This window comes from Chironomus tepperi, unplaced genomic scaffold (assembly GCF_022539635.2).
Source record: "Chironomus tepperi strain 1889 unplaced genomic scaffold, CSIRO-AGI_Ctep_v1 contig_219, whole genome shotgun sequence".
Taxonomy (NCBI): Eukaryota; Metazoa; Arthropoda; class Insecta; order Diptera; family Chironomidae; genus Chironomus; species Chironomus tepperi.
Genome location: NW_027226341.1, coordinates 290,501 through 314,939, shown reverse-complemented (window position 1 = coordinate 314,939; position 24,439 = coordinate 290,501). Strand labels below are relative to the sequence as shown.

The 24,439-nt window shown below is 26.0% G+C and overlaps 5 protein-coding genes and 1 long non-coding RNA gene across 8 annotated transcripts; 4 read left to right on the top strand and 2 right to left on the bottom strand.

Annotated features, from left to right (window-relative positions):
* The first annotated feature begins 569 nt into the window (after positions 1–569).
* On the top strand, positions 570–7,953 carry LOC139090586 (multidrug resistance protein homolog 49-like). Of its 2 annotated transcripts, XM_070640347.1 has the most exons (15): positions 570–707; positions 2,751–2,932; positions 3,018–3,527; positions 3,622–4,691; positions 4,757–4,791; positions 4,852–4,903; positions 4,968–5,759; positions 5,825–5,859; positions 5,934–6,346; positions 6,586–6,751; positions 6,822–6,957; positions 7,016–7,309; positions 7,369–7,403; positions 7,470–7,521; positions 7,588–7,953. In XM_070640347.1, exons 2-15 carry the CDS (start codon positions 2,760–2,762, stop codon positions 7,818–7,820), a joined length of 3,996 nt encoding a protein of 1,331 aa, XP_070496448.1. In that variant the 5' UTR covers positions 570–707; positions 2,751–2,759; the 3' UTR covers positions 7,821–7,953. The 2 variants fall into 2 exon arrangements, with proteins under 2 accessions (XP_070496448.1, XP_070496449.1); XM_070640348.1 differs by lacking the exons at positions 570–707; positions 2,751–2,932 and having other exon boundaries at positions 3,510–3,527; positions 3,622–3,691; positions 3,751–4,691.
* A 225-nt stretch (positions 7,954–8,178) lies between these two features.
* LOC139090768 (coiled-coil-helix-coiled-coil-helix domain-containing protein 7) lies at positions 8,179–10,320 on the top strand. Its single transcript, XM_070640587.1, has 3 exons — positions 8,179–8,320; positions 8,378–8,476; positions 9,058–10,320. The coding sequence occupies exons 1-3, from the start codon at positions 8,267–8,269 to the stop codon at positions 9,166–9,168; spliced, it is 264 nt and encodes an 87-aa protein (XP_070496688.1). The 5' UTR covers positions 8,179–8,266; the 3' UTR covers positions 9,169–10,320.
* On the bottom strand, positions 8,649–10,474 carry LOC139090769 (uncharacterized). Its single transcript, XR_011544449.1, has 3 exons — positions 10,390–10,474; positions 10,123–10,319; positions 8,649–10,053 (listed from the first exon to the last, which is right to left on the bottom strand). It is a non-coding gene; the product is annotated as an uncharacterized lncRNA (long non-coding RNA).
* A 305-nt stretch (positions 10,475–10,779) lies between these two features.
* On the bottom strand, positions 10,780–11,519 carry LOC139090766 (endocuticle structural glycoprotein SgAbd-5-like). The gene is made up of 4 exons (XM_070640586.1): positions 11,362–11,519; positions 11,176–11,279; positions 10,994–11,121; positions 10,780–10,928 (listed from the first exon to the last, which is right to left on the bottom strand). The coding sequence occupies exons 1-4, from the start codon at positions 11,371–11,373 to the stop codon at positions 10,858–10,860; spliced, it is 315 nt and encodes a 104-aa protein (XP_070496687.1). The 5' UTR covers positions 11,374–11,519; the 3' UTR covers positions 10,780–10,857.
* Positions 11,520–15,371: 3,852 nt separating this feature from the next.
* Positions 15,372–17,916, top strand: LOC139090669 (late secretory pathway protein AVL9 homolog). The gene is made up of 6 exons (XM_070640468.1): positions 15,372–15,556; positions 15,613–15,785; positions 15,862–15,956; positions 16,022–16,502; positions 16,904–17,492; positions 17,561–17,916. Exons 1-6 carry the CDS (start codon positions 15,519–15,521, stop codon positions 17,727–17,729), a joined length of 1,545 nt encoding a protein of 514 aa, XP_070496569.1. The 5' UTR covers positions 15,372–15,518; the 3' UTR covers positions 17,730–17,916.
* A 354-nt stretch (positions 17,917–18,270) lies between these two features.
* LOC139090600 (aminopeptidase N-like) lies at positions 18,271–23,575 on the top strand. 2 transcript variants are annotated; one of them, XM_070640365.1, is made up of 13 exons: positions 18,271–18,604; positions 19,527–19,641; positions 19,703–19,757; positions 19,817–19,918; positions 19,993–20,153; positions 20,217–20,420; positions 20,583–20,747; positions 20,835–21,125; positions 21,213–21,874; positions 21,946–22,524; positions 22,578–22,666; positions 22,732–23,300; positions 23,376–23,575. In XM_070640365.1, the coding sequence occupies exons 1-13, from the start codon at positions 18,501–18,503 to the stop codon at positions 23,499–23,501; spliced, it is 3,222 nt and encodes a 1,073-aa protein (XP_070496466.1). In that variant the 5' UTR covers positions 18,271–18,500; the 3' UTR covers positions 23,502–23,575. The 2 variants fall into 2 exon arrangements, with proteins under 2 accessions (XP_070496466.1, XP_070496467.1); XM_070640366.1 differs by lacking the exon at positions 18,271–18,604 and adding an exon at positions 19,353–19,454 and having other exon boundaries at positions 23,376–23,574.
* Positions 23,576–24,439: the final 864 nt, after the last annotated feature.

Sequence of the window (24,439 nt, the reverse complement as noted above, 5' to 3'; positions counted from 1 at the left end):
AACAAAAGTTCATGAAACATTTATATATTTTTTAATTCCTGCAAAATTGTTGAACTCATGTACATCACTTTCTCGAGAGATTAATAACATATTATATAAACTTGAAAATTGTTCTCTCAAAGTAGGTGCATTAATGATTTTTTATTTCAATGTTTTAAATGAAAAAAATGGAATTACTCTTAAATAAAGCAATTTAAAAAATTTAATTATGTAGTTCTACAGCTTTAGTTTTAAAGAATTGTTTTAATCGAAATCTTCAATTTACTTAGTTCCGTAAATCAATTTTTTTTTTAAATTATTGTTTATTAAAACGGATTAAAACTTTTAAAAAAAAACTTTGGTAGAGCAATTTCTAAATTTTCACTTTTAAAGATTTAGAACCTAATAAAATATAAAGTTGAATTTTTAATAAACATACTTATAGTCATATTTTGAAAAATGAACTGAGAGCAATTGTTTCTAGTGAGAATTTTTTTTTATGCGAATTGAGATGAAAAATGTTACTGAGAAGGGTAGAATTCCTATAAATATATCGAGTTTTAATAAATCACTTTAGTTCATCTTTTTATTTAGACTAAACACTATCTAGAAGCAATAATTGAATTATTTCAGAGCAGTTTTTTGGAAATTTTAAAATGATTGAATAATTGAAAATACAAATAGAAAACTGTTGGAAATATAAGTGGAAAAAGTGGAAAAACTTAAAGGTATTGGATATAATGTCAAACAACTAAAAATATTTCAATATTCAAAAAAAAAAATATATATATATTATTTCATATAAATTAAAATAGAAAAACGCACAAAATATTTGCAAAGGTACAAAAAATATTAGCTTTTAAGGATCAGACCGTAATAGTTATTTTTAAAAATATCACAAATGTGCCTTTAAAATTTCAATTTGTGATGGACCTTATTTGTGAAACAACTTTTAGAAACTATTTAGAAAAACAGAAGGAAGTAATCTTATATTTCTGAATCATAAAAAAGGTTCTAATACTTCTAATTTCTTTTAATTAATAATATCAGTTGTCAGTGGTGATCAACCTTTTTCGACTAGGTTTTCACCATTTAAAGAAAGAAAAAAATTATTAAAGTAATAATAACAATAAAACACAGCAGTTAAGTGTGATGAGTAAAAATTATTAAAATTGATTATTAAGTCTTATCATAATAACTATAATAAAGATGACAGCTTCAGTTTTGGACTCTCAAGTGTTTAGTTGGTTAAAAACTCTTAGTAAAATTCCGTTTTTTTTTTTTAAAAAAATCTATTAGGATTTTAATATTTTGTGTCATAGCAGTATGCCGCGACTCACAGTGTAGCCACAACTATACAGGGTAATTTACTGACTAACTTACTCGTAAATTGATTTATTATATCACAAAAAATAAATAAATAAATGTCAATATTAATCTTGCAATTCTCAGATAATAAACATATCAATATATGAACACAAAATACATAAGAAAATTTGTGAAATAAATAAAATAGACAGTTCCAATTATCTAAGTTGAATATAATTAAGATATATCAAATATCATCGAATTATAAAAAGTGTTGAGTAATCACAATAGATCTAAATATTACAATTATATCTAAAACCGCAATACATCGATAAGCGATAAATATATTTGCAGGGTAGAATTTCATTAAAAATAATAACTGTTAAAACGAAAATTATGCAATCTGAAAAATCCCACGATACAATCATTATTCATACCAATAATTATTCATGACGTTTTTATTAGTTCATTGATGCTTAAAATATTTAATCGAAAATTTACTAGGACTAATTAAATATAGATCTGATTAGAAACTAATGGAAAGATAATATTTTGTAATTTTTTTGGGCTACAATCGAAATCAATTGCACGATTTCAAACAAAATCCTTTAAAAATACTTGGAAAATCCAATGTACATCCTTTTTTTTCAAATTTCAATCTAATTCATAATTTTTAATAATTAATTCAACTTTACTTACTAACGGAACAGAATAGTTTATTATATTTAATTAAGTAGTAGCAAAAAATCTAAACAGCGTTCAATTTCATCAATAGATAATTTTTTTCAATTGTTAGAATATTTAAGATTAGAAACCTTTTTGAATTTTTTTAAACGTGTGAAAATACTCACAATGTTTTGGTTTATGTTTAAATCAATTAGAATACGATGTTGATGTTGTTAAAATACTTATAGGAAACCGTAAAAAATTAATTATTTGAAAAAATTTTACTGCTCCGAATTCATTGTTAAAGACTCTTTCATTTGTTCTTTATGGAAAATTATTTAGTATTTTTAAATGAATGTAAAACTCCGTCTATTAAACTCAGCGTTGTTATTAATGAGCTTGGAAGAAAAATTCATACATGGTTCTAGATTTTAAAAAGCAAGAAAAGTATAACTCTTTAATATGATTAAGATTTTAATCATAAAGTAAAATAGAATAAAGTAAAGTTTGCCCTTTACAAAAATAAAAATAATATGATTGAAAAAGGTTACTTTATATGCGTGTAAAATTAATATTATTCATCAAAGGAAATCCTATAAACTCATGATAAGATGGGAACTAATACAAAAGGCCACGTTCTAGTGATGAGAACATTACTGTTTTCAATGCAAATCAATAGTAAATAGTATACAAAAAAATGAGTGGTTTTTAAAAATTATTAATAAAATCTTAATTAAGATCTCTTTTTTTTCTCTCAATTTCTGAATTAAATATTGAATTTATGCTCTTACTTTTAGTATAAAATCATGAGTTCGCTATTAGAGACGTATCGAAAAATTGATCCAGAGGGTGAAGTCAATTTTGGATATCAAGAGGACGAAATAAAAAAGGATTTAAAGAATGAAAGCAATTTGATGCAATCCCACAAAAATTTAGATATTTCACATGGAAATGACAAAAATTCCCTTTTTTCACAAGCGTAATATACCTTTTTTAACCATTTTTTTATTATTATTTTTTTTTAAAAAAAGTTTTTAAAATAAAAATTATTTTTTGTTTTTTAGAAAATTTACAAAGAAGAAAATATCAAAAGAACCAAAAAGTAAAGGAACTCAATTATCATATTGGAAGCTTTTTAGATTTGCAACAAAATTTGAAATTTTATTAGTTTTTATTGGAATTCTAAGCGCTTCGATCGCTTCATTGGGACTTCCCTATGGTATGATATTATATGGAGAATTCACAACTATACTTGTTGATCGTAAGATTGCAAGAGGAACTTCAACAAAAACCAATATTTTAAGCATTTTTGGTGGTGGACAGATACTTACTAATGCTTCAGAAATTGAGATTTACGATGCAACTATGAAAGATTCGGCAGCTTTTGGAATTGGATGTGCTGTCGGTTCTGTAATGCAATTGATATTTGCTGCAATTAGTATCAGCATTTTAAATTATGTTGCACAAAATCAAATTTTAAAAATTAGAAAATTATTTTTGAAGTCAGTTTTGCGTCAAGATATGACATGGTATGATTTAAATACATCAGACAATTTTGCAGTTAGAATGACAGAGTAAGTATCAATTTATTCATTTTTTCCATTTTTTTTTATTTTAATATAAATATTAATATGCTTAATGATTTGATTTTTATTTAAATTTTTTTAGAGATCTTGACAAGTTAAAGGAGGGGATTGGAGAAAAGCTATCAATTTTCATTTATCTACTAATGTCTTTTGTAATATCAGTGATTTTTTCTTTCATTTATGGATGGAAATTAACATTAGTTATTCTCAGCTGTGCACCCATAATTATTATATCAACAGCAATAGTAGCGCGAATGCAAAGCACTTTAACAGAAAAGGAATTAAAAGCGTATTCAAAAGCTGGAACTGTAGCTGAGGAAGTTCTTAGTTCAATAAGAACGGTCGTTGCTTTTGGTGGTGAAAATAAAGAACTTAAACGCTATGAAGAAAGATTAAAACCAGCTGAAAAGAATGGAAAGAAAAAGGGAATTTATTCAGGTTTCGGAGGAGGTATAATGTGGTTAATAATTTACTGCTGTTACGCTCTCGCTTTTTGGTATGGAATTAGCTTAATTTTGGAAGACCGCGATAAAATTGACAAAGATTATACACCAGCTATTTTAATAATTGTTTTGTTTGGCGTGCTGTGTGGAGCTCAAAATTTAGGATTTACAGCTCCCTACATTGAAGCTTTTTCTACAGCAAAAGGTTCAGCAGCTTCTATATTTAAAGTCATAGATCGAAATCCAGAAATAGATTCAATGGATGATGACGGAATTCAACCAAAAACAATAGCAGGGAATATAAAATTTGAAAATGTAACATTTAGATATCCTGCAAGAAAAGATGTTCAGGTGTTAAATGAATTAAATCTAGATATAGAAGCTGGAAAAACGGTTGCTCTTGTCGGATCTTCTGGTTGTGGTAAATCGACGTGTCTACAATTAATTCAACATCTGTATAATCCACAAAAAGGCATGGTTTATATTGATGGCATGAAAATCACCGAAATCAATACTAAATCACTAAGATCATTTATCGGAGTAGTTGGGCAAGAACCAGTATTATTCGCAACAACGATAGCAGAAAATATCCGCTATGGAAATCCCAGTGTTAGTAATGAAGAAATAGAAAAAGCATCAAGAATTGCAAATTGTCATAAATTTATTTCAAAACTTCCATTTGGTTATCTGACTAAAATTGGCGAAAAAGGTAACATGTATTATTATTATTATTATTTTTATTATGTATATAAAATATAAATGTATAAACAACAGGTGGGCAATTGTCTGGTGGGCAAAGGCAAAGAATTGTATGTAAATATTAGTTAATTATTACTTTTGCATCTTACATAACTTCACATAATTTTTAGGCTATAGCACGTGCATTAGTAAGAAATCCTAAAATTTTACTTCTTGATGAAGGTAGTTGTAAATTTCTTTCACAATATTACTTCATTTAGTGAAATAACCAATTATTTTTTTAAAGCTACTTCTGCTTTAGATCCAACTTCAGAGAAAAAAGTTCAAGAGGCTTTAGAAAAAGCCAGCATAGGACGCACTACAGTTATAGTTACTCATCGTCTTTCAACAATTCAAAATGCCGATAAAATTGTTTTTATCAACAAAGGAACAGTAGTAGAGCAAGGTACACATCAGGAATTACTAAAAATGAAAAAGAGTTATTATGAACTTGTAAATGCAAATAATTCAATTATTATAAATGGTGAACTTTCCCAAACTTCGTCTACAAAAGGAAATTCTCGAGCAATAAAAAAGAGTGAATCAATCAATCGCAAAAAAATTGATGACTCTGAAACTGACGATGAGCTAGATACCGAAGTACAATTGGAAGAAACTGATTATTCTGATGAAGATAAGCATACAATTTCGTTTTCATATTTAATGAAATTAAATTCCAAAGAATGGCCTTTTATATTAACTGGAGTTATTTCTTCATTTGTTGTTGGAGCTAGTTTTCCAATATTTGCAATTCTCTTTGGTGAAATGTATGGAATTTTAAGTGATGATGATCCTGAAGATATTCAAAAGCAAGCCAATTTTTATTCAATTTTATTTCTTGTTTTGGGGATTGCTACTGGAATCGGAACCTTTATGCAAACTTTTATGTTCAATTATGCAGGAGTTCGGTTAACATCTAGATTAAGAACATTAACATTTAAATCAATGATGTGCCAAGAAATGGGATGGTTTGATTTACCGAAAAATGGTGTTGGTGCCCTTTGTGCCCGTTTAGCTAGTGATTGTTCTGGAGTGCAAGGTATAAAATTTTAAACATACCATTTTTTAAAATATAATTTTATATACTTTTTAAACATTAACAAGGTGCCACCGGAAGTCGTATAGGTTCAATAGTTCAGGTTTGTTTCAAAATGCATTTTCAGTAAAATGAAAAATAAATTTATTATTATTATTATTATTTCTTTTGGAGCAGGCTGGATCAGTTATTATAATCGGTATAGGAGTGTCATTTTATTACAATTATAAAATGACTCTCGTAGCTCTTATCACGATTCCAGTAGTTCTTTTGGGAATCGTTATGGAAGCACGATTGGTAGAAAAAAATAATGAAAAGGAGAAATTAGCTATAGAAGAAGCTACAAAAATGGCTGTTGAAGCGATCACAAATATTCGAACTATTGCTAGTTTAGGACAGGAACCTCACATACTGAATCGATATAACAAAGAAGTGGATAATCTACATCAATTCTGTCAACAAAAATCTCGTTATCGTGGGTTTGTTTTTGGATTAGGGCAAACTGTTCCATTGATGGGCTATGGACTTTCCCTTTGGTATGGTGGAACTTTAGTTGCAAAAAATGAAATGCCATATGAAAATGTAATTAAGTAAGTACACAACTTTATAACATATTTTGAAACATTTACTTTAACAAAATTTTTATTTAAAAAGGTAAATATTCATTGCATTGAACATTTTAAATTAACCCAGAAGATTGTTAAAAAAATTTGACAATCATCAATTTGTAATAAAAAAAAACATGCATTATTATATATATTCTCTAAAATTTCGAATAATGTTTATTAACTAATTACCACTTTGAATGCAATATTTTATAATCGAATAGAGTTGGGGAAGCTTTAATTTTTGGTTCATGGATGTTAGGACAAGCACTTGCGTACGCGCCTAATGTCAATGGAGCTATAATCTCAGCATCTCGAATTAAAAGCTTATTAGAACGAGTACCGAAAGTTAAAAACTTGTCTACCCTAGCAGTCACAAAACCATTTAACGTAAGATTTAAATTGTATTGATTTATTTATTTTAGCTATACTCTAAAAATTTTACTTAAACATTTTTCAGGAAAGTCAAAATTTTATTTCTTTTAAACAAATCGACTTTCGATATCCTACAAGACCGAATATTTCAGTTTTGGAAGGTCTCAATCTCGATATAAAGAAAGGACAAACGGTAGCTCTAGTTGGATCCTCTGGTTGTGGTAAGCATTATTGTTAAAATTTCTTGAGATTGATTTTTAAAATCAGAAACAATAATAGGAAAATCAACATGCATACAACTACTATTGCGTTATTATGATGCTGACAATGGTAAAGTAGAAGTCGATGATTTGGACACTACAAATTATCCACTTTCAAAGATAAGAGCTAAATTGGGACTTGTATCTCAAGAGCCAGTATTATTTGATAGAACTATTGCTGAAAATATTGCTTATGGTGATAATGAAAGAACAATTTCAATGGCAGAAATTATTGAAGCAGCAAAGTCTGCCAATATTCATGATTTTATATCAAAATTACCTAAAGGATACGAAACGAATTTAGGGACGAGAGGTATAATATATTTCTTTCTAATAAAAATTGTATTATTTTTAAAACAGTTCAATTTTTAGGAACTCAACTTTCTGGTGGACAAAAGCAAAGAATTGTATGTATTAGTCAATAAATAATGATCAATATCATATTTAACTATTTTTAAATTATACTTTAAAAGGCAATTGCTCGAGCTTTAGTCAGAAATCCAGAAATATTGCTTCTAGATGAAGGTTTGAGCTAATTTTTATTTGAACATAAATTTTGTTGTTTAATTGATATGCACATTAATTTTACAGCAACTTCTGCATTGGACACACAGAGTGAAAAAATTGTTCAGGCTGCTTTGGATAAAGCATCTGCAGGTCGGACTTGTATTACGATAGCACATAGACTAACAACAATTCAAAACTCTGATGTGATTTATGTTCTTGAGAATGGCGAAGTGGCTGAAAAGGGAACTCATAAAGAGTTAATGAATATTAACAAGAAATATGCCAAACTTTATAAAATGCAACAAATTAGAGAATAAAAGATAATTGAAGATAATGTATTCTTAATATTGCGATTGAACTGAATCGAATTTTTAATTAAAAATTTGTTTTTCAAAAAATACTGGTAAAATTTAATTTAAATATAATTGTACTAGATTTACAAAAAAATTACACATTACTGGGTAATTCCACTCATGAGTGTAATATTCGAATAAATGAGCTATTATGATGATTGTTCTGCAAAAAATGGATTTTGAAAATAGAATAATTAATTTAATAAACATGTAAATTTGGTTTAACCTATATTAATATAAGAAAAAACGATGTAATAACATTCAAATTTTATTTACAATTTTTTATTATGCAGTTTATTAGAATAAGTGAAAAAATCGTACGTGGAATCGCCCTATTGTAAATTAACATCTGATATTTGTTTACTATCACAAATTCAATAAATATAAAAAAAATTAAATAAAACATTAAAATGCCGCCTAAAGGAAAACAGGATCCAAGAGCACCTGATAATCCATGCTTAAATGTAAGTATTTGTAAGAATATTATTTACTACATAATTTCTCTAAAATTATTTAAATAGGAGCAAAATATCAGCTACAAGTGCCTTTCCGAAAATAATTATGATAAACACAAATGTGAAGTTTATTTTGCAAATTATACCGAATGTATGAGGTTCTGGGTAAGTCTTTAATATTTATTATTCAGCAGAATATTAGCTTATCAATTATTATAAAATAATCTTCTTTATTCATTAATTCCTGTATCAGTAAAGTGATCAAATATATCTTTCAAATCTTTAACACAGTAACGGTACTATCAAGAAAGTACTTCGGTTTAAGTTAACATGCATATATTCCTTAATTTTGATTCTTTTATTGATCATTAAAAATTAATTTTTACATCATGTTTTTACTTTACAAGCCACAGCCCGTTATCAACCCAGAAGTTTAGTAAAGAAATTTGATTCATTTATACTATCCAGAAATAAGCCATTGCCAAAATGACATTAATTTAACTTAAGAAAATAATTTTTTCGTGTTTCAATGACATACATAATTGAATATTGAAAATCTAAAAAGATTAATTTTCTATGATTTTTAATTTTCCTTATTTTAAATTTTTTATTAAGTTTTTAAGCCTTTTTATGATTTTAAGAACTATTTCGCACTGCTTTTTTGAAATTAAAAATAGAGAGCCTATATAAAAAAAAAAATCAGAATTAAATTAAAAATTTATTTAAAAAAAAATTATATTTAACAGACTAAAGTAAAGTTTGACAGAAGACGACTTGGTATATTTCCGGAAGTTCCTCCCATTGAAGAGCGTGAATCAATTAAAAATGAATACATGAAAACAAAACTAAAGAGTTGAAAATAAATTTAAGATTAATTAGTTCATTATGACATATATATCAGGATAATAAAAGATGTTATGTTAATATTAGTGAAATCATTTAAAATATTTTATTTTGTCATTTTAAATAGTAACGTGTATACAACTATTTTTTTCATATATCGTCTATAAATAAAAAATTGCAAATAATTCTCTAAGAAAATAAATGCTTAATGGTGTTAAAAGGTCCAAAAACCTGTTTCAAAAGAATGCTTGTAATTAATTGGCATTGACCATCGACACAACCTTGACTTAAGTAAGTTGATGATTTGACACACTCTATACAATGGCCAAGAAATAAAGATGCGCAACATTTGAAAAATATTTTTTTTTTTTCACATCTTTTTGAGCTATGATATTTTTTTATATTTATTGCTTGTTATTTTTTAACCTTTTGACATTATTGAATCACGGATAAATTCAGATAAGTTTTAAAGTTAAAATATTAACGCGACATTTTTTGTGCCAATATGTGTATGAAATTAAAATTAAAATTTTGTATAATTTTTGCTACCTAAACTAACTAGATAGATTAACTAGAAAGACTTCCGATACATTAGAATTTTTACTGTTTTATTGATGTCATAAGTGCATGACTCTAAGCACTTTTTAATCTTTTGTTACTTTTTCAAATTTAAAATTTCAAGTTGTTGATTGATGATATTGCTTGGCAAACCAACTGGAGGATATATACTATTCTCATAACGGAAGCCTCGTTCATCACTTGTATATTTAACAAAAAATTTTTTATTAGAAGGTCCAATATAACCATATGAGCCATGAACGTTAAAAATTTTTCCTAGTTGGGGATCAAGTCTAAAAAACCCGACTTCTTCTCTTGATTGACCTTCACTCGTTTCATAACTATCGAAAAATTGAATTATTTTTAACTTAATTATATTTTGAACGTATATAAAACAAAATTGCTCTTACTAAAATCTATATCCACCATCTTCAAATCTTGTAAATTCTTGTCTTATTATAGTTGCTTTAGAACTATGTGGCTTAATGCGATTTCTTTCTAAATCGTCATTAAAAATCAAAGATTCGGGATAATAAATATATTCTCCTGGTTGATTTTCAACAAACGTCACTGATTCGATTGTAAAAATGAAGAATGCGAGTAATACCTTTGCAATCAAAATTATGAGATTTATGAGAACTAACAATTGCACAAAAGATAAAAAAATTTAAACATACCAAAAGAATTTTCATTTTTAAATTGAAATTTATTTCTTATTCCAAATATGTTCTTGACGGTTCAAATTATCAAAACGGAATAAAGTGCTATGATGAAATTTCTTTCTCTTTTGAATTTTCAGTTTCTGTATAAATATTCGCATATATTTTTTTAAGGTTGGTATATTCTTTCCCATTAGATAGCATTCTTTATTTATTTATATTTAAATTTAAAATTTTTTGAAGCATCTGAAAGATAAAATATATTTAGTATAGCAAAAACAGAAAAAAGTGAATAAAAGATGTTTTTTTTTTAGAATTTTCCAAGCTTCAATGTTTTGTTTTGTTTAAATCGTAAATACCTAAATTAAAGAATAATAAATCAAAATACTAATAGAATGTACAAGAAGATTAGATTGAGTATTTATTTTTATTTGACTTTGATTTTATTGTAATTCATCTTCATATTCAAATTGATATTTAAGCAATTTAATTAACAATTGAGACCTTTGGTAAGAATCCATTAACTCCTGATGTATATTCTACTCTGTAAGTGCGACCTGTAAATGTATTTTTAAAATAATTATTTTACATATATGATATATTATTAAATATTTTAATATACCTTCAGGTGATGTAAATTCATAAGATCCAAAAATGTCAATAACTTTGTTGTTTGGATTTTCAGGTGTTGGTGGAGCATCCTTCAATTGACCAGTTTCATCGCGCTTTTGTCCATCTGATGTCTCATACCTTTGACATAAGTTTTAAATATAATCATTTTTTTATAACGAATTTAGTACTTACAAGAAATTGTAACCTCCTTCCTGAATGTCATTTACAAATTTAAGAGTTTCGACAGGTTGTTGAGGAGCTGCAATTGCGCAAGCAGCAAATAATGCCAAAACGATCTAAATTATAAAAAATATTAAAATATCATATAAATTCTAATTCCTTACAATTACATGATTTATTTTGTAAATATTAACTTACCATGAGTTTCATCTTGAATAACTGAATTTTAAAATTCCTCGTCTTAACTTCGTAAGAGTAATATTCTAATATGATAGAAATTAAACAAAATCTGTGGTTTTTATATGATTTTCCTACCACTATTTTGTTTTTGAGTGAATGAGAAGTATATCTAATGAACATTTTTTTAATCCCTAAAAACAACACATAAAACTACTGAGATGATGAAGATGTTATAGCATCATGTGCACATATACAATCAAAAAATTTGCATTGTGACATCATGGAGCATATTGTCAGCACCATCACACTAACCTACCTTTCTAGTATTATAGTTAAAAGTTCGAATGCCGAAAATAATCGCGTGCAAATTAATCTCTATGCTAAAGCATTTTATAAGCTTACGATCAGTGCGCATCTTCGTTTTTTGCCTGTTTACAGTACATGATCTTTTATAGCGAAATATCATACATTGAATATCACTTTACTCACGTCAACAATTCATTAAAGCACTAACTGTTGAAAAAAAAAACATTTGTCTTCAAATACATTCAAGAATAAATTTTGTTTTTAAATTGTAATGAAACTATCATGACAATTTTAAATGACGGCGCTTATCTTTTCAGATTATTTTAATTTTTTTTATCAGTAAATTGATTATTACAATAAAGAATGAAGATATATTTCGCAGTCATTAAATGCTAATCGAGATAAATTTGTTATAATAAAGGGCTGCCATCTGCTGTATTTTTGCCTGGACTCTTCACACGTGCCGCTGTATCCTGACAAAGCTTCAAATATATCTTATTTTTTAGATTTTCATATTTCACTTTTTCTAAAAAATTTTGTAAATAGTAATAAAATATGAATGCAAAATGCTTAATTTGTATTTTTTTATATCTTAAATATTCAAAAACACTTCATTTTTAATTAAATTTTTTCTTCGATTAAAAAGATTTAAAATAGTTTAAAATTTTAATGGTCATCCTATTATAATAATACTGTCCTTAAAATTATTAAAAAGTTTTTAAATATAAACTTATTTTAAATTTTTTCAGGTATATTTGAAAACGCTTTATTAGTGTTTTTCTATGAATATACTTGTCTAAGCACGTTTATTGCAATGCAATCATGTCGATGCATTTTTGTGATAGATGACATTGCACGTGATAAAGACACAGTGTTTACAGAAAATCAATTAAGTTATAATTCCTGCATATTTCATTGCTTAAAATAAGGCAGACACATGCGTTAATTTTTGATTTGGCGGGGCAACCTCATTTGATTAGCACCGTAAATTTAAAAAGACTTGAATCTAGGTCAAAATTAAATTTAATAAAATTAAAAATTTCGTTTAATTTCTATTTAAAAAACCACATTTTTGAAAAAATTTGGCTTTTTTTTTAAATAAAATAAAATAAAAAAAAGAAAAAATAAAGAATAATGACGATCATTCACTTTAAAGATAAGCAAAAATAAATTATTGGACTTGTTCAAGTATTAAAATAGAAAATGATTCCCGACATTTTTAAAAATATAGGTTGGGTTACCAAAACATTTGAATAATGAATCTTTTTTCGTCAATAAAATTAAATAAAAGGAATGTGTTTACATTTGTGGATAATTTTTTTTAACCCTCGTTTTGCTTTACTTGCTTTTTATATAAACAAAACTATTGTTTTTACCAATGGATAATTTGGAGCTTTGAATTTTTGATAGATTATTTATTTGCCCATTCTTAATTGTCAAAGAAATAAAAAAGACCGAAATAAGAAATCCAAAAAACAATTGAAAATTTATTTATTTAATAAATTTAAGAAAATAGATTCTAACCCTAACAGTCAAAAATCATGCTTTCATGGCATAGAAATACCACTACGGTACCTAAAAGCGGTCTCTTTGCCTTATAGGGTAAATAATTATGTCAAAAAATTGATAAGTTTATGGATAAACTGTTTCAAATTAAATTAATTTTTTATTAAGCATTAGAGAACTTTTTGTAACAAAATCTAAGCTATCATTACACATTGCATTTAAACTTGGCGTTCCATATTTAAATGACTTACTTTACGAGTAAATTAAAAATAATAATAAGTTGCAGTGCACTAAGATCCTCTAGAGCAAACAAGGCAAATCTTGTCACCAATATATTGGTTATTAAAACAATAGGACATATTTTTGTGTTCTTGCAGGGCAATTCTCTGGATAACAAAGCACGAAACAGATATTGCACGACAAGCACTGTTTTGGAACGTTAAAGACAAAAGGAGTGTTGTCAGAAGGAAAATTACTTGGCGTACAACAGTAGAGAAGGAGGCAGAACAACAACAAAAGAAGTTAACAGAAGTATAACCCGGAACAGAGATCTGTTCAATCGCTTTATTACCGCCCAACAATTCATAGTGAATCAATAGGAACCAATCATCATCAATTCTCTGGATAAGTCACAGACGAATTTGTGTCACAAAAACTATAAAATTTGTTTCATAGAAAAACATCACTTAAACTTATTAAACTTAATATCCGATTGTTAAATTCGTTCTAATATTCAATATAATTTTTCACTCTATCTTTATTTTGTATTGTTAGTCTATAATTTCTGTAAAAACATAAAATCAAAAAATGAATTTTCTAACGGATTAGAAATAAAAGTTTCTTGGGATCACTATATTTTCAATTTTCTCTTTAATTTAAGATTTCAACAGCACTTAAAGATCAGCAAACGATAGTTCTTACGACGATAACCACTTAAAGCTCCAAAAGTAAATACAAAGAGCTGAGCAATAAAATTGTCAGGTTATGTGGAAAACTCAACCTTATTACTTGTATAACATGTCTCAAAATTTTCAACAATGAAAAATATAATTTTGATGTGGATTATTGATGATAAGATGATAAGGTGAACATTATTATTTCTAGAATAAATGAATGGATGTGAGAAAAATTAAGATTTTTTTATATGTATAAACGAGAATGTTTGAATTCATTTGAAGATGATTTGCTAATAAAAGCAAGAAGACAGCTTAAGACAATAATCGGATGAGCTCATTAGTACGATGTTTACTATTTTTTAAATCCACGGTCTTATGAGATAATTATCTTTTACATACATGCTACCCGAACAACATAATGTGCTCAATAATATACGTCTAGGTCGCTTTATTAACATTTAAGATGTAAATTTGCCTTGACGCTACGCGATGATTGATTTTTATTAATTTTTATGTCGAAAAATCCGAATCGTGTTGCTCGGTTTATAGTTGTTTTAAGACCTTTAGACTATATTCAACCTGGTCCATAGATTATTAATCAAAAATGTTAAATTTGGGAGGTCAACTAGGTTCTAGGTTCTAGAACCAAATTGTCCTAGTGAATAAATTTATGATAATGTTCAAGCTATAATACACTTTTTCGTGAAATCTCAATTTTTTTAATGATGTAATGTGTAATTTAACGTTAAAAAAAATTTTATAGATTATCGTTAGATTATAAATTTGTCACCAAATGCACATTTTATTCTACCGCCTTGACCCTTCTATGTTTATATATGTGAATCTTAAAATAAAATACATACTCGCTATAGAGAAAAAAAATTCTTTTTATTTTTGCTTTAAAGTCACAGTTTTTCTGATCTGTTGTGTTATTTTGCATTAAAATAAAATAAGAAATGTCATCATTCGCTTTATAATATTTTTTTTTTCATTAATTAAACAAAGTGTTTTAAAAAACACTTGAATATATAAGTGATTTTTGCTAACGGATTTCTTCGAAGAATTTTAAAACAAACATGATTTTATTCAATATGTTTATTATTTTATTTTAATCTTAACTTAAATGTCTTTTTATTCCTGTTATAAAATTTAAATTGATATAAATTGCATTTATTCTTCATTTTTTTTTTTTTTAACTCAGCACATTCGTTTTTTTAACAGTTTTTGTCTCTTTCTGTTATATTTTAACTGAAATTTTCAAACAAATTAATACCATTCGTTTATCCGATCATATTATTCTTTCAATTGTTTGAAGAAAACTAAATTTCAAAAAAATAAAATTTCTTTAACATTTGCCAATAGATTAATAAAAAAGAAAAAAAATTAAAAAAAATGTTTTAGCAATTTAAAAATTTATAAAGCATAATAAAATATAAATTGTCAGTCTAGTCACAAATTAAACTAATTATGGAAGAACCAATAGTTTTAAAAATATTTCTTATTGGGTAAAATTAATGTCATTGTAATTTTAAAATCTAGTTTTAATAATTTTTTCTTCTAGATTTCACCATAAAAAAGGCTGTGTTAAAGATAGTGAATATCCAAAGGAAAATAAATATGATTTTGATATTGAAAGATTACCTTCTTTATGCTTACCGGATCAATCTCATAATTATGAGTCTGATTCTGTATATTTTGTGATTCCAAATTCTAATGAGGAAAAAAGAATTTTTGGTAAAAATTTGAAGTTTTCTATTATAAAATGTTTTGTCAATTTGTTAATATATAATTATTTAATATATCTTTTTAGGTGTATCGTGTTTTCGTCAAATTAAGACTGACCAATTAATTAATCGTAAAGAAAATGATGGAACAGAATTTTCAAGAAGCTCAGTGCAAAAATCGGTATTAATATACAATTTAAATTTAATTTGATTCAATATGGTATACTGTATAATTATTATTTGCAGGTTTGTTGTTTAACAAGAATTCCTTTATTTGGGTATATTGAAGTGAAGCTTAATTTATATGTGGATAAAATATTTGAACAGGCAGATTTTTTAAAATGTGAAGAACTATTAAAGGAATCATACATTGAATTAAATAGATGCATGTCAATGAGATTAGAAACCATTGATTTAAACGACTTTTACATTGGACTTTGTTTAAGAGAACTAATTAATTTATGGAAGCATAAAATTTTGGTTTTGTTCAAACTACTTCTCCTCGAAAAACGTGTATTATGTTATGGATCACCTGTGCGACCGTTATGTACCACAATACTGTCAATAATTTCTTTACATCCACATTTGCTTAATAAAGGATTTTGGAATTGTATTGAAAAAAAGCAAGATACTTCGGAAATATCTCAAGATGATAAAAATTATGTTGAAGACAAAATGAGTAATTCAACAGATTCTCTTAAAACACAACAATTAGTGAATCTTAAATGTAATATAAAATTTACATATTATTCTAAGATTTATACAAGATGTGTTCATATAAAAATTCGGTCGTTTTTAACGGTCAAAAATTCGAATTTTTTGTAAACACTAACACAACGAAAGAAATTTGCTAAAATATTTAAAAATTTGATATGCAAAATTTTTTACTTTTAAATAAATTTTGTTAGTACAGAAGCATTCCAATGCTTTAATCTAACTAACTAAAGCTGAAAAATAAGGTATCTTTCGATATTTGCTTAAAAATTTTTGAATGCAAATTTGCAAAATTTTACAAATATTATTGTTTACATTAGCATACTAAATTCCGTATGGTCGAGTATACTTTGTATGAACACATCTATATATCTTGGATTTATATCTCATTAATTTCTTTCTTGTTTTCAACAGGTATAAACTCAAAAGATTTTTTTGCACCTATGCACATATTTAAGAATGGATATTTATGTTTGCCATTTATTTCACTTCCTTATATTGATATAATTGCGGATAAACTCAACAATGGATTTATAGCAGGAGCTAGCAATGTACTTTTTCAACAAAAAAAGAATTTGGTTGATGTTATTATCGATATTCCTACACAAACAATTGATTATAACGATATAGAACTTAAAAAATCACTTCAGCTAACAAGTCATGATTTAAGATTTTTGGAACACATTTTAAGAGGCATAGAATCTCCAAGTGAAGAAATGGGAGGTATTGGAACTGATCAGTGGATACGAGATCAATTCGAGAGCTATTTTACTTCAATGTTAAGAACAAACTACGAAGCTGATAATAACCGTGAGCTAGAATGCTTCAATGAATGCTTTATGGAAGAATGGAGAAAAACGAATAATTATCAGGACTGGCTGGCAAAAAAGATAACTTTTATGTCCAGCAATCCTGATGGAAATGATTTTGATAAATTTCCTGTAGGCCATCCATTTTCTCGTCAACCAATCAATGTATCTGATGTTAGAAACAAAATTGTGCAGTTGAGTATTATAGTTTATGTAAATTAAAAGTGCTTTTAAATTGAACATTATGTGATGTCTTTAATAGATCTATAAACAACACACCATCTGCAAGGAAAACGGTTACTGCTGTAACAACAACATTCTCTAATGCTAAATCAAGTTTTTCTTCTTGGCTTTCAAATTTATCCATTAAAGATGACGTTTCCGATAGTTTAAAAGACGAATATGTTAAAGTTGATCAAGAAAAAAAATAATCAATTAATCATTAAATATATTTATATATATACATTATTAAATGTCTTTAGAAATTCTTATTGGCTTTTTATTATTGTACGCAAAATTCAATTTACATATTAAGCTTTTAAATAAAATTAATTTTAAAAATTTACCAATTTTGTGTAGTTCAAACAGATAGTGGTTTGTATTGCAAAAGTCATCTTTTTAAACTTGCATAGTTCAAATAAAAGCATTTGTGTTTTGTATTAAAAATTCTTTTATGTTCATTTTAAAATACCTAGTTTATTGTAATTGAAAAAAAAAAAAAAAATGAATTACATACTTTAAATCTTTTATTAAAATTTATTTATATTACAAAGCGCATTTTTTAAATTCTAGTTTTGCATAATCTTTGTTATGATCATATCTATAAAAACTTTAGGAATAAAACTGAAAGTTATTTAGAAAATCTATTGTTTAAATCTCTTTTTGCAATCCTGTACATAATAAAACTGAACTTCCCCATCCACTGTTGAAAATTAACAACTCAAATTTAATATATATATATATTGAAAACTGTTCCAATTAGATGCATAAGGAATTTTATTTTGAAATGGTTTTAAAGTATACTATTGTCATTCAGACAAAACATCATCAAATTAACAAAGAGCTTCTAAATTGGAAATATGAGAAAAGCAATTTAGCATATATTTAAATCAACAAGTTGTCGCATTCAAGATTGAAGCTTTGATATTAAAAGGTTGAAGTTTATTTTCAGAAAAGTGTGTTAAATAATTTAATTAGAAATTATGAATAATAATGGAGATACAAAAATTTATAGAATTAATAGTACAAGAACTAATTTTATTTATACAAGTGATTCTCCTGAAGAAGAAAATATTGTTTATAACAGGTATAAATGGCGTGAAAATTGCTTTTTTTTCTCATGACCTTTAATAGCAAGGTCGATTGAAATTCACATTGATCTACAATATCGCTCTTGATATCAAATTGAAAGCAATTCAAAATGTTAACAAAAGTTTTTCAACCTTTCAAATTTTTGAACTTTGTAATTAGGATTTACTAATTTTTTAACATTAATCCTTTTTCTTTAATTCATCCCTTGAAACTAATATAATCTGTACTGAATGTAGTGTAACAATAAAAGTAAATTAGCTTTTGTATGAAGAAATAAATGTACTTACTATCTTATTTGCACATGTCATCTTCATTTTATTTTATGAACTTATCATTAAAATTTTTTAACTATGCATAAGATGCTCAGTATTTAAAAGAATGAGTACAGAACCATACGAAAGTAATAGAAAAAGTTTTCATTATGAATATCATGAGTTGAATTCATGTCATTTTAATCCACTTGCGGAGGAAATAGATGATCGACTTTCTACTTTAGAAATAATAAGGTTGTATAGTTAATAATTTAAGACAAAAATAATTTTTTTCTTTCTAAAATTCAAAAATATTTTAAAATTTAACCTAAATAAATTTAAACTTGAATTTAAATTAGGTACCTAAGTTAGAAAATTGAATTTAATTAAATTTTAATGTGAATTTTACAACAAGTTCTTTATTGATTGGATTTGAAGTCCTTGTAAATTAAATGTAAAAATATTAACATTAAATTAAACTGAAATGTTGACTTTTTTCCTGATAAGATTGTTGTGTTCAAATAATGATAAACCTAGTTTTAGGGTATGGTGAAAATTTAAAAAAACTTTAGAATATGTGGATTTGAATAAGTTGTAATAAAATCATAATTAATTAATTTACTAAAAAGTTTTAACTAAAATTAATCTTTTAAAAACAATATATAGGTCGGGAGGATGCTTCATATCGATTTGCCGTGGAATTTCAATATTTATGGGACTCTTGGTTTTCTTGTTTTTTCTCTCGTTTACAATATTTTTTAGCACAAAGTATGCATATGAGGTAAAATGAGTCTAATAATAATTATTCTGAATAACTGATACAATTTACTTATTGTTTTAAGACTAAACCTAATCTTACTTTAGGAGATTTCCTAAATCATAGAAACTTTTTGATAGGTAAGTTCTATACATTTTATGGATTATGGTTAATGATTACAGGAAATTTATTTTTAAAGAAAAATATGCTAAAATTCCCAAATACATCATTCCAAAGCAGTTTCATTTGGTATTGCATCCAAGATTTGATGAAGAGAGATCTAATACTACCAAAGATCTAGGTAAAATAAAATTGCTTTAAAATAATGACTTCATAAAATATTGATTTAATTGTTTCCCTGTTAATGATTTTCAGCTCCATTCACATATATGGGTTTAATATATGTAACAGTCGTCTCTAAAAAGAACAACAATAAACGCATAGAAATAAACGTGAAAAATTTAAAAATTTCTTCGCAAGATGTTAGCGTTTATCGGAGCTTAACATGGACACATCTAGATTTTGACGATGATCCAGTATGATAAAAAATTATTTTGAATTATATTATATACTTATACTAAATTATTATTGCATTACAGGATTTTAATTCACATGAAATTTTATATAAATATATCGTTGTTCAACGTAATAAACGTGATTTACATGATGTAAACGAAACAAAAGTAGATCAGAACAATGGTAGCGAGGTCACAGATTCTGATGAATCAATCGATAACAATGAAAAAATAAATGAAACATCATCATCCCATACACGAAACAAAACTTATTTTTATCCAAAATTTGTAAGTTATTATTTTTGCAATTATTTAATATATTTAAAATTGTACAAGGAATTATTTAAAAACAAGTATGCTTTTTTAAATACAACAAAAAAGAAAAAATTTAAAATATTAAGGTATAGTAAACTAAAAATTTTTAAATTTTTAAACAAAAATTATTTTTAGGAGAAAGAGAATTTTGTACCCATAAAAATTGTTGATGTTGAAATGGATGAATCGAACGACAAATTTATTATTTATTTGGCAACAGACATGGCTAAAGATGTGTACTATGTGGTAAAAGCTAAATTTTATGGAAATATGACTCATGATAAAGGATTTTACTATACCGTAAGTTTATTGCAACGCAATGATATTTTTAACAAATGCTTAATTAAAAGTTGATAAAATAGTAGTAAGTTGAGATTCTTATTTAAGTATTATGATGATGTTAATGATCCCTCTGAAGCTTCTGATGGAAATTATACAACTAGCACAAAATATTTTGCAACAACGTTTTTAGAACCTAACAATGCAAGAAGATTATATCCTTGCTTTGATGATCACGTCTTTAGAACTCCTTTTGATATAACTGTGTCTAGACGGGAAGACATGACAACAGAATCTTCGCCAGATTTAGAAGATAAAGAAGTCATCATATATGACAAACTTTTTATTGATGAGTATAATGCTACAACATCTATGAAAGCATCTGAAATTGGATTAACAGTATGTATTATTTTTATGAACTTATCAAAATTTATAGGTATGTATGTATTAATTAATTGTCAATAACATTATTTATTCTCAAAATAGATCAGCAATATGAACCCAATTTTGTATCATATTCATAATAATTTATCTATTATCTTCTATACACGTAATCTTTATTTCAAAAATACGAAATTTGCTTCCATTCAAATACCAAAAATAGTGACAATAATTGAAGATTATATCGATTTAAAATTTTCTCACAGTAAAATTAAATATATTGCTGTTCCAAACTCTGATATTCATTTAAGTGAAGTAAAGAGTGGAATGATAATATCGAGCGAAATGCATATAATAACAAACATATTAGGAGGAAATTTCACCACTTATAGTGAAAATTTTTGCTTTGAACAATTATCTCTTCATATTTCAAAATTATACTTACAAGATTATGTTAATTATAAAACTCGCGAGCACTTGTGGCTCCATGATGCTTTGAGTTTGTATTTGCAAACTACAGTTTTAAATAATTTAAATAAATCAACTCAAGCAGAACATTTAGTTTTGGAAGACCGTTTGAATGCGATGAGAGAAGAACTTAATTATAAATCTACATCATTACAATATTTGGATATTTGGCAACATTTGGATGATACTAACTATTACAATTTTATCAAAAGAAAAGGTGCAAGTATACTAAGAATGATTGCAAGTACAATTTCTGAATCCGTATTACAAAATGCAATACAGAAATATTTCGTTAAAATGTAAGAACATATAGATTTACTGAAGAGTTGATTAAAACGTTCTTCTTGTTTTTTTTTTTTTTTTTAATTAGGCGTGATCAAGAATATGCAGATTTTATAGAATGTTTTAATGTGACAAAAATTGATTGCATGCATGTTCCTCGAGGTTTAAATATTTCTGAATTCATTCATCGATGGATTTCATCTGAAAAATATCCAATAGTAAATGTTCAAAGAATCAATGGTAGTATTATTTTACATCAAAGTAGTCATACAGAAGATGATGATGGATCGCAGAAATCGTTATGGAACATCCCAATATCATTTACTAACAGTACAGCCAAAAATTTTTCTTCTGGTTTTGAATATTGGCTAATGGAAGATAATTTTACTGTAATACATAATGCATATGATAAATCTGACCCTTTTGCTTGGTGTCTGATAAATAATGGATTTGGATATTACAGAGTCAATTACGATTATGACAACTGGAAAGCAATTGTTCGTCAACTAAGAGAAGATCATAATGTTTTTCCATATACAACAAGAGCAATATTAATAGACGATGTTTTAAATTTGGCAAGAATGAATTTACTAAACTACACTATTGCTTTTGACTTACTAACGTACTTAATGGCTAAAGATGAGTTGACTTTACATCCATGGCTTAGGTAATTTTCTGTGATTCACTCAATACAATTAAAAATGACAATTTTTATTTTAGTGCATTAGATAATTTAAACTATCTTTATGTTTCAATGGAAGAGCTCTCAAATTTTGGTATTGTTGAAAACTTTATGAGGGAAATTGTCAGTAAGTAAAAATTAATCGTTATATTACTATTTTAATTTTAATGTGGACGAAAATTATTTTTTTAGATGCAGTTTATAATAAAATCAATGATTTAAAATATTCACGTGATTTCACTGAAGATGATGAAGAAAAAAGACTAGAATTTTTAATTGATGACAATTCTTGTATGCTCGGATATCCCCATTGCATTGATGACATGAAGAATAAGTTTGAAAAAATGTTGCTAACTGATGATGAAGTTAATAATCAACTTTTAATCACCCCAAATCAATCTCAAGATGAACTATTTCGGCTATTATGCACAACTATCAAATATTCAGGATTTTTTGAATGGAATATTGTTTATAAAAGTTTTAATAATACAAACGATTTAAATTATCGCAAAATTTTGATGAGGTCTTTAGGATGTACGAGAGAAATCAGCTTAATTAATTCTTTTATAAACTTCTTGGTTCAAAAAGAATTTTACAAATTTTCTGCGGATATTTTGACATCTATTTCTCAAAACAAAATAGCAATGAAATATATCTTAGATTATTTGAGTATAAACTGGAAAACAATTATAAAATTATATGACATAAGACAATTGAGTGTTATATTCCAAAACATTTCTAATGAAAATGAATATAAAGTTGTAAGTATTGTTTTATTAAATTTGATATTGAATCCTCTAATCATTTTACTTTAATCTTTTCTGAATACTACTTAGTTGCAAGAAATTTTTTCAACTTATCCTGAAACATTCAGACATAAAGACAAGGATATTTTGAAACGATGTCGGGATAAAATTATTAGAAAATTAAACTGGAAGCGTAATATTGGACAGTATATTTAATATCAAGTGATGTTTATACTATTATAGGACTTTAAGACATCATATATTAATATTTACTAATCAATTAACATTCAAGTTTCAAATTTTCAAGACTTTTATTAAATTTTCTCATATCAATTAATTGAATTGAAATAAACTCAAATGAATTTAACGATTTTAATTTTTTTAATAAATTTTGTTGTTATGTAAAAACACACTAAACTACCTAAATAAAAAAAAAAATCAGTTATCGCGTATGTTTGTAAAATTGTAAACACTTTGTCAGGCTGGAATTTTGGAAAATTGAAGATGATAATTGACAATAGTAAATTATAAATTTTTTAATTACGTCTTTTTTATTTTTTAAGAAATGATTTCAAATCTTCAAAATAACATCTTGGTATTGGTTTGTACTTACGCTGATAACATCTAATCTTGATCCACTGTATCAAAAATGCGCTGTAGTTATTCGATATTAATAGAGGACTTTTGTAATTTTTTTAGAACTGATTTGAAAATAAACACTTTAAAAAATCCAAAGTAAAATCTTGTAATTTAAAACTAATTAAAAATTACAACAATGTATTGTTTGCAGTGTTTACTTCCTGTTAGTAAAATTAAAATATTGTAAATACTGAAAAAACCTATATAACTGAGTTATTGTTTTCATTAAACGTAATTCTGTTTTCCTTAAATAACAGAAGAATTAAATTAAACATTGTAACAAAAATTTATAATAACTACTTATTTTTTTAAATTTTAGGTCCTTTTATTGCCTAAACCAACAGAAACAAATAACTTCTTCATACATCGATTGTTTATAGTGCTTTATCTTATTTCATTCTTTTTGGAACGAAAGGTAATAATTATTAGTAATTAAATTTTAAATATTTTACATTAAAATATGTTTTTTTATACATTTTTAGCCATGCACCATTTGTAGTTTAGTGTTTGTTACT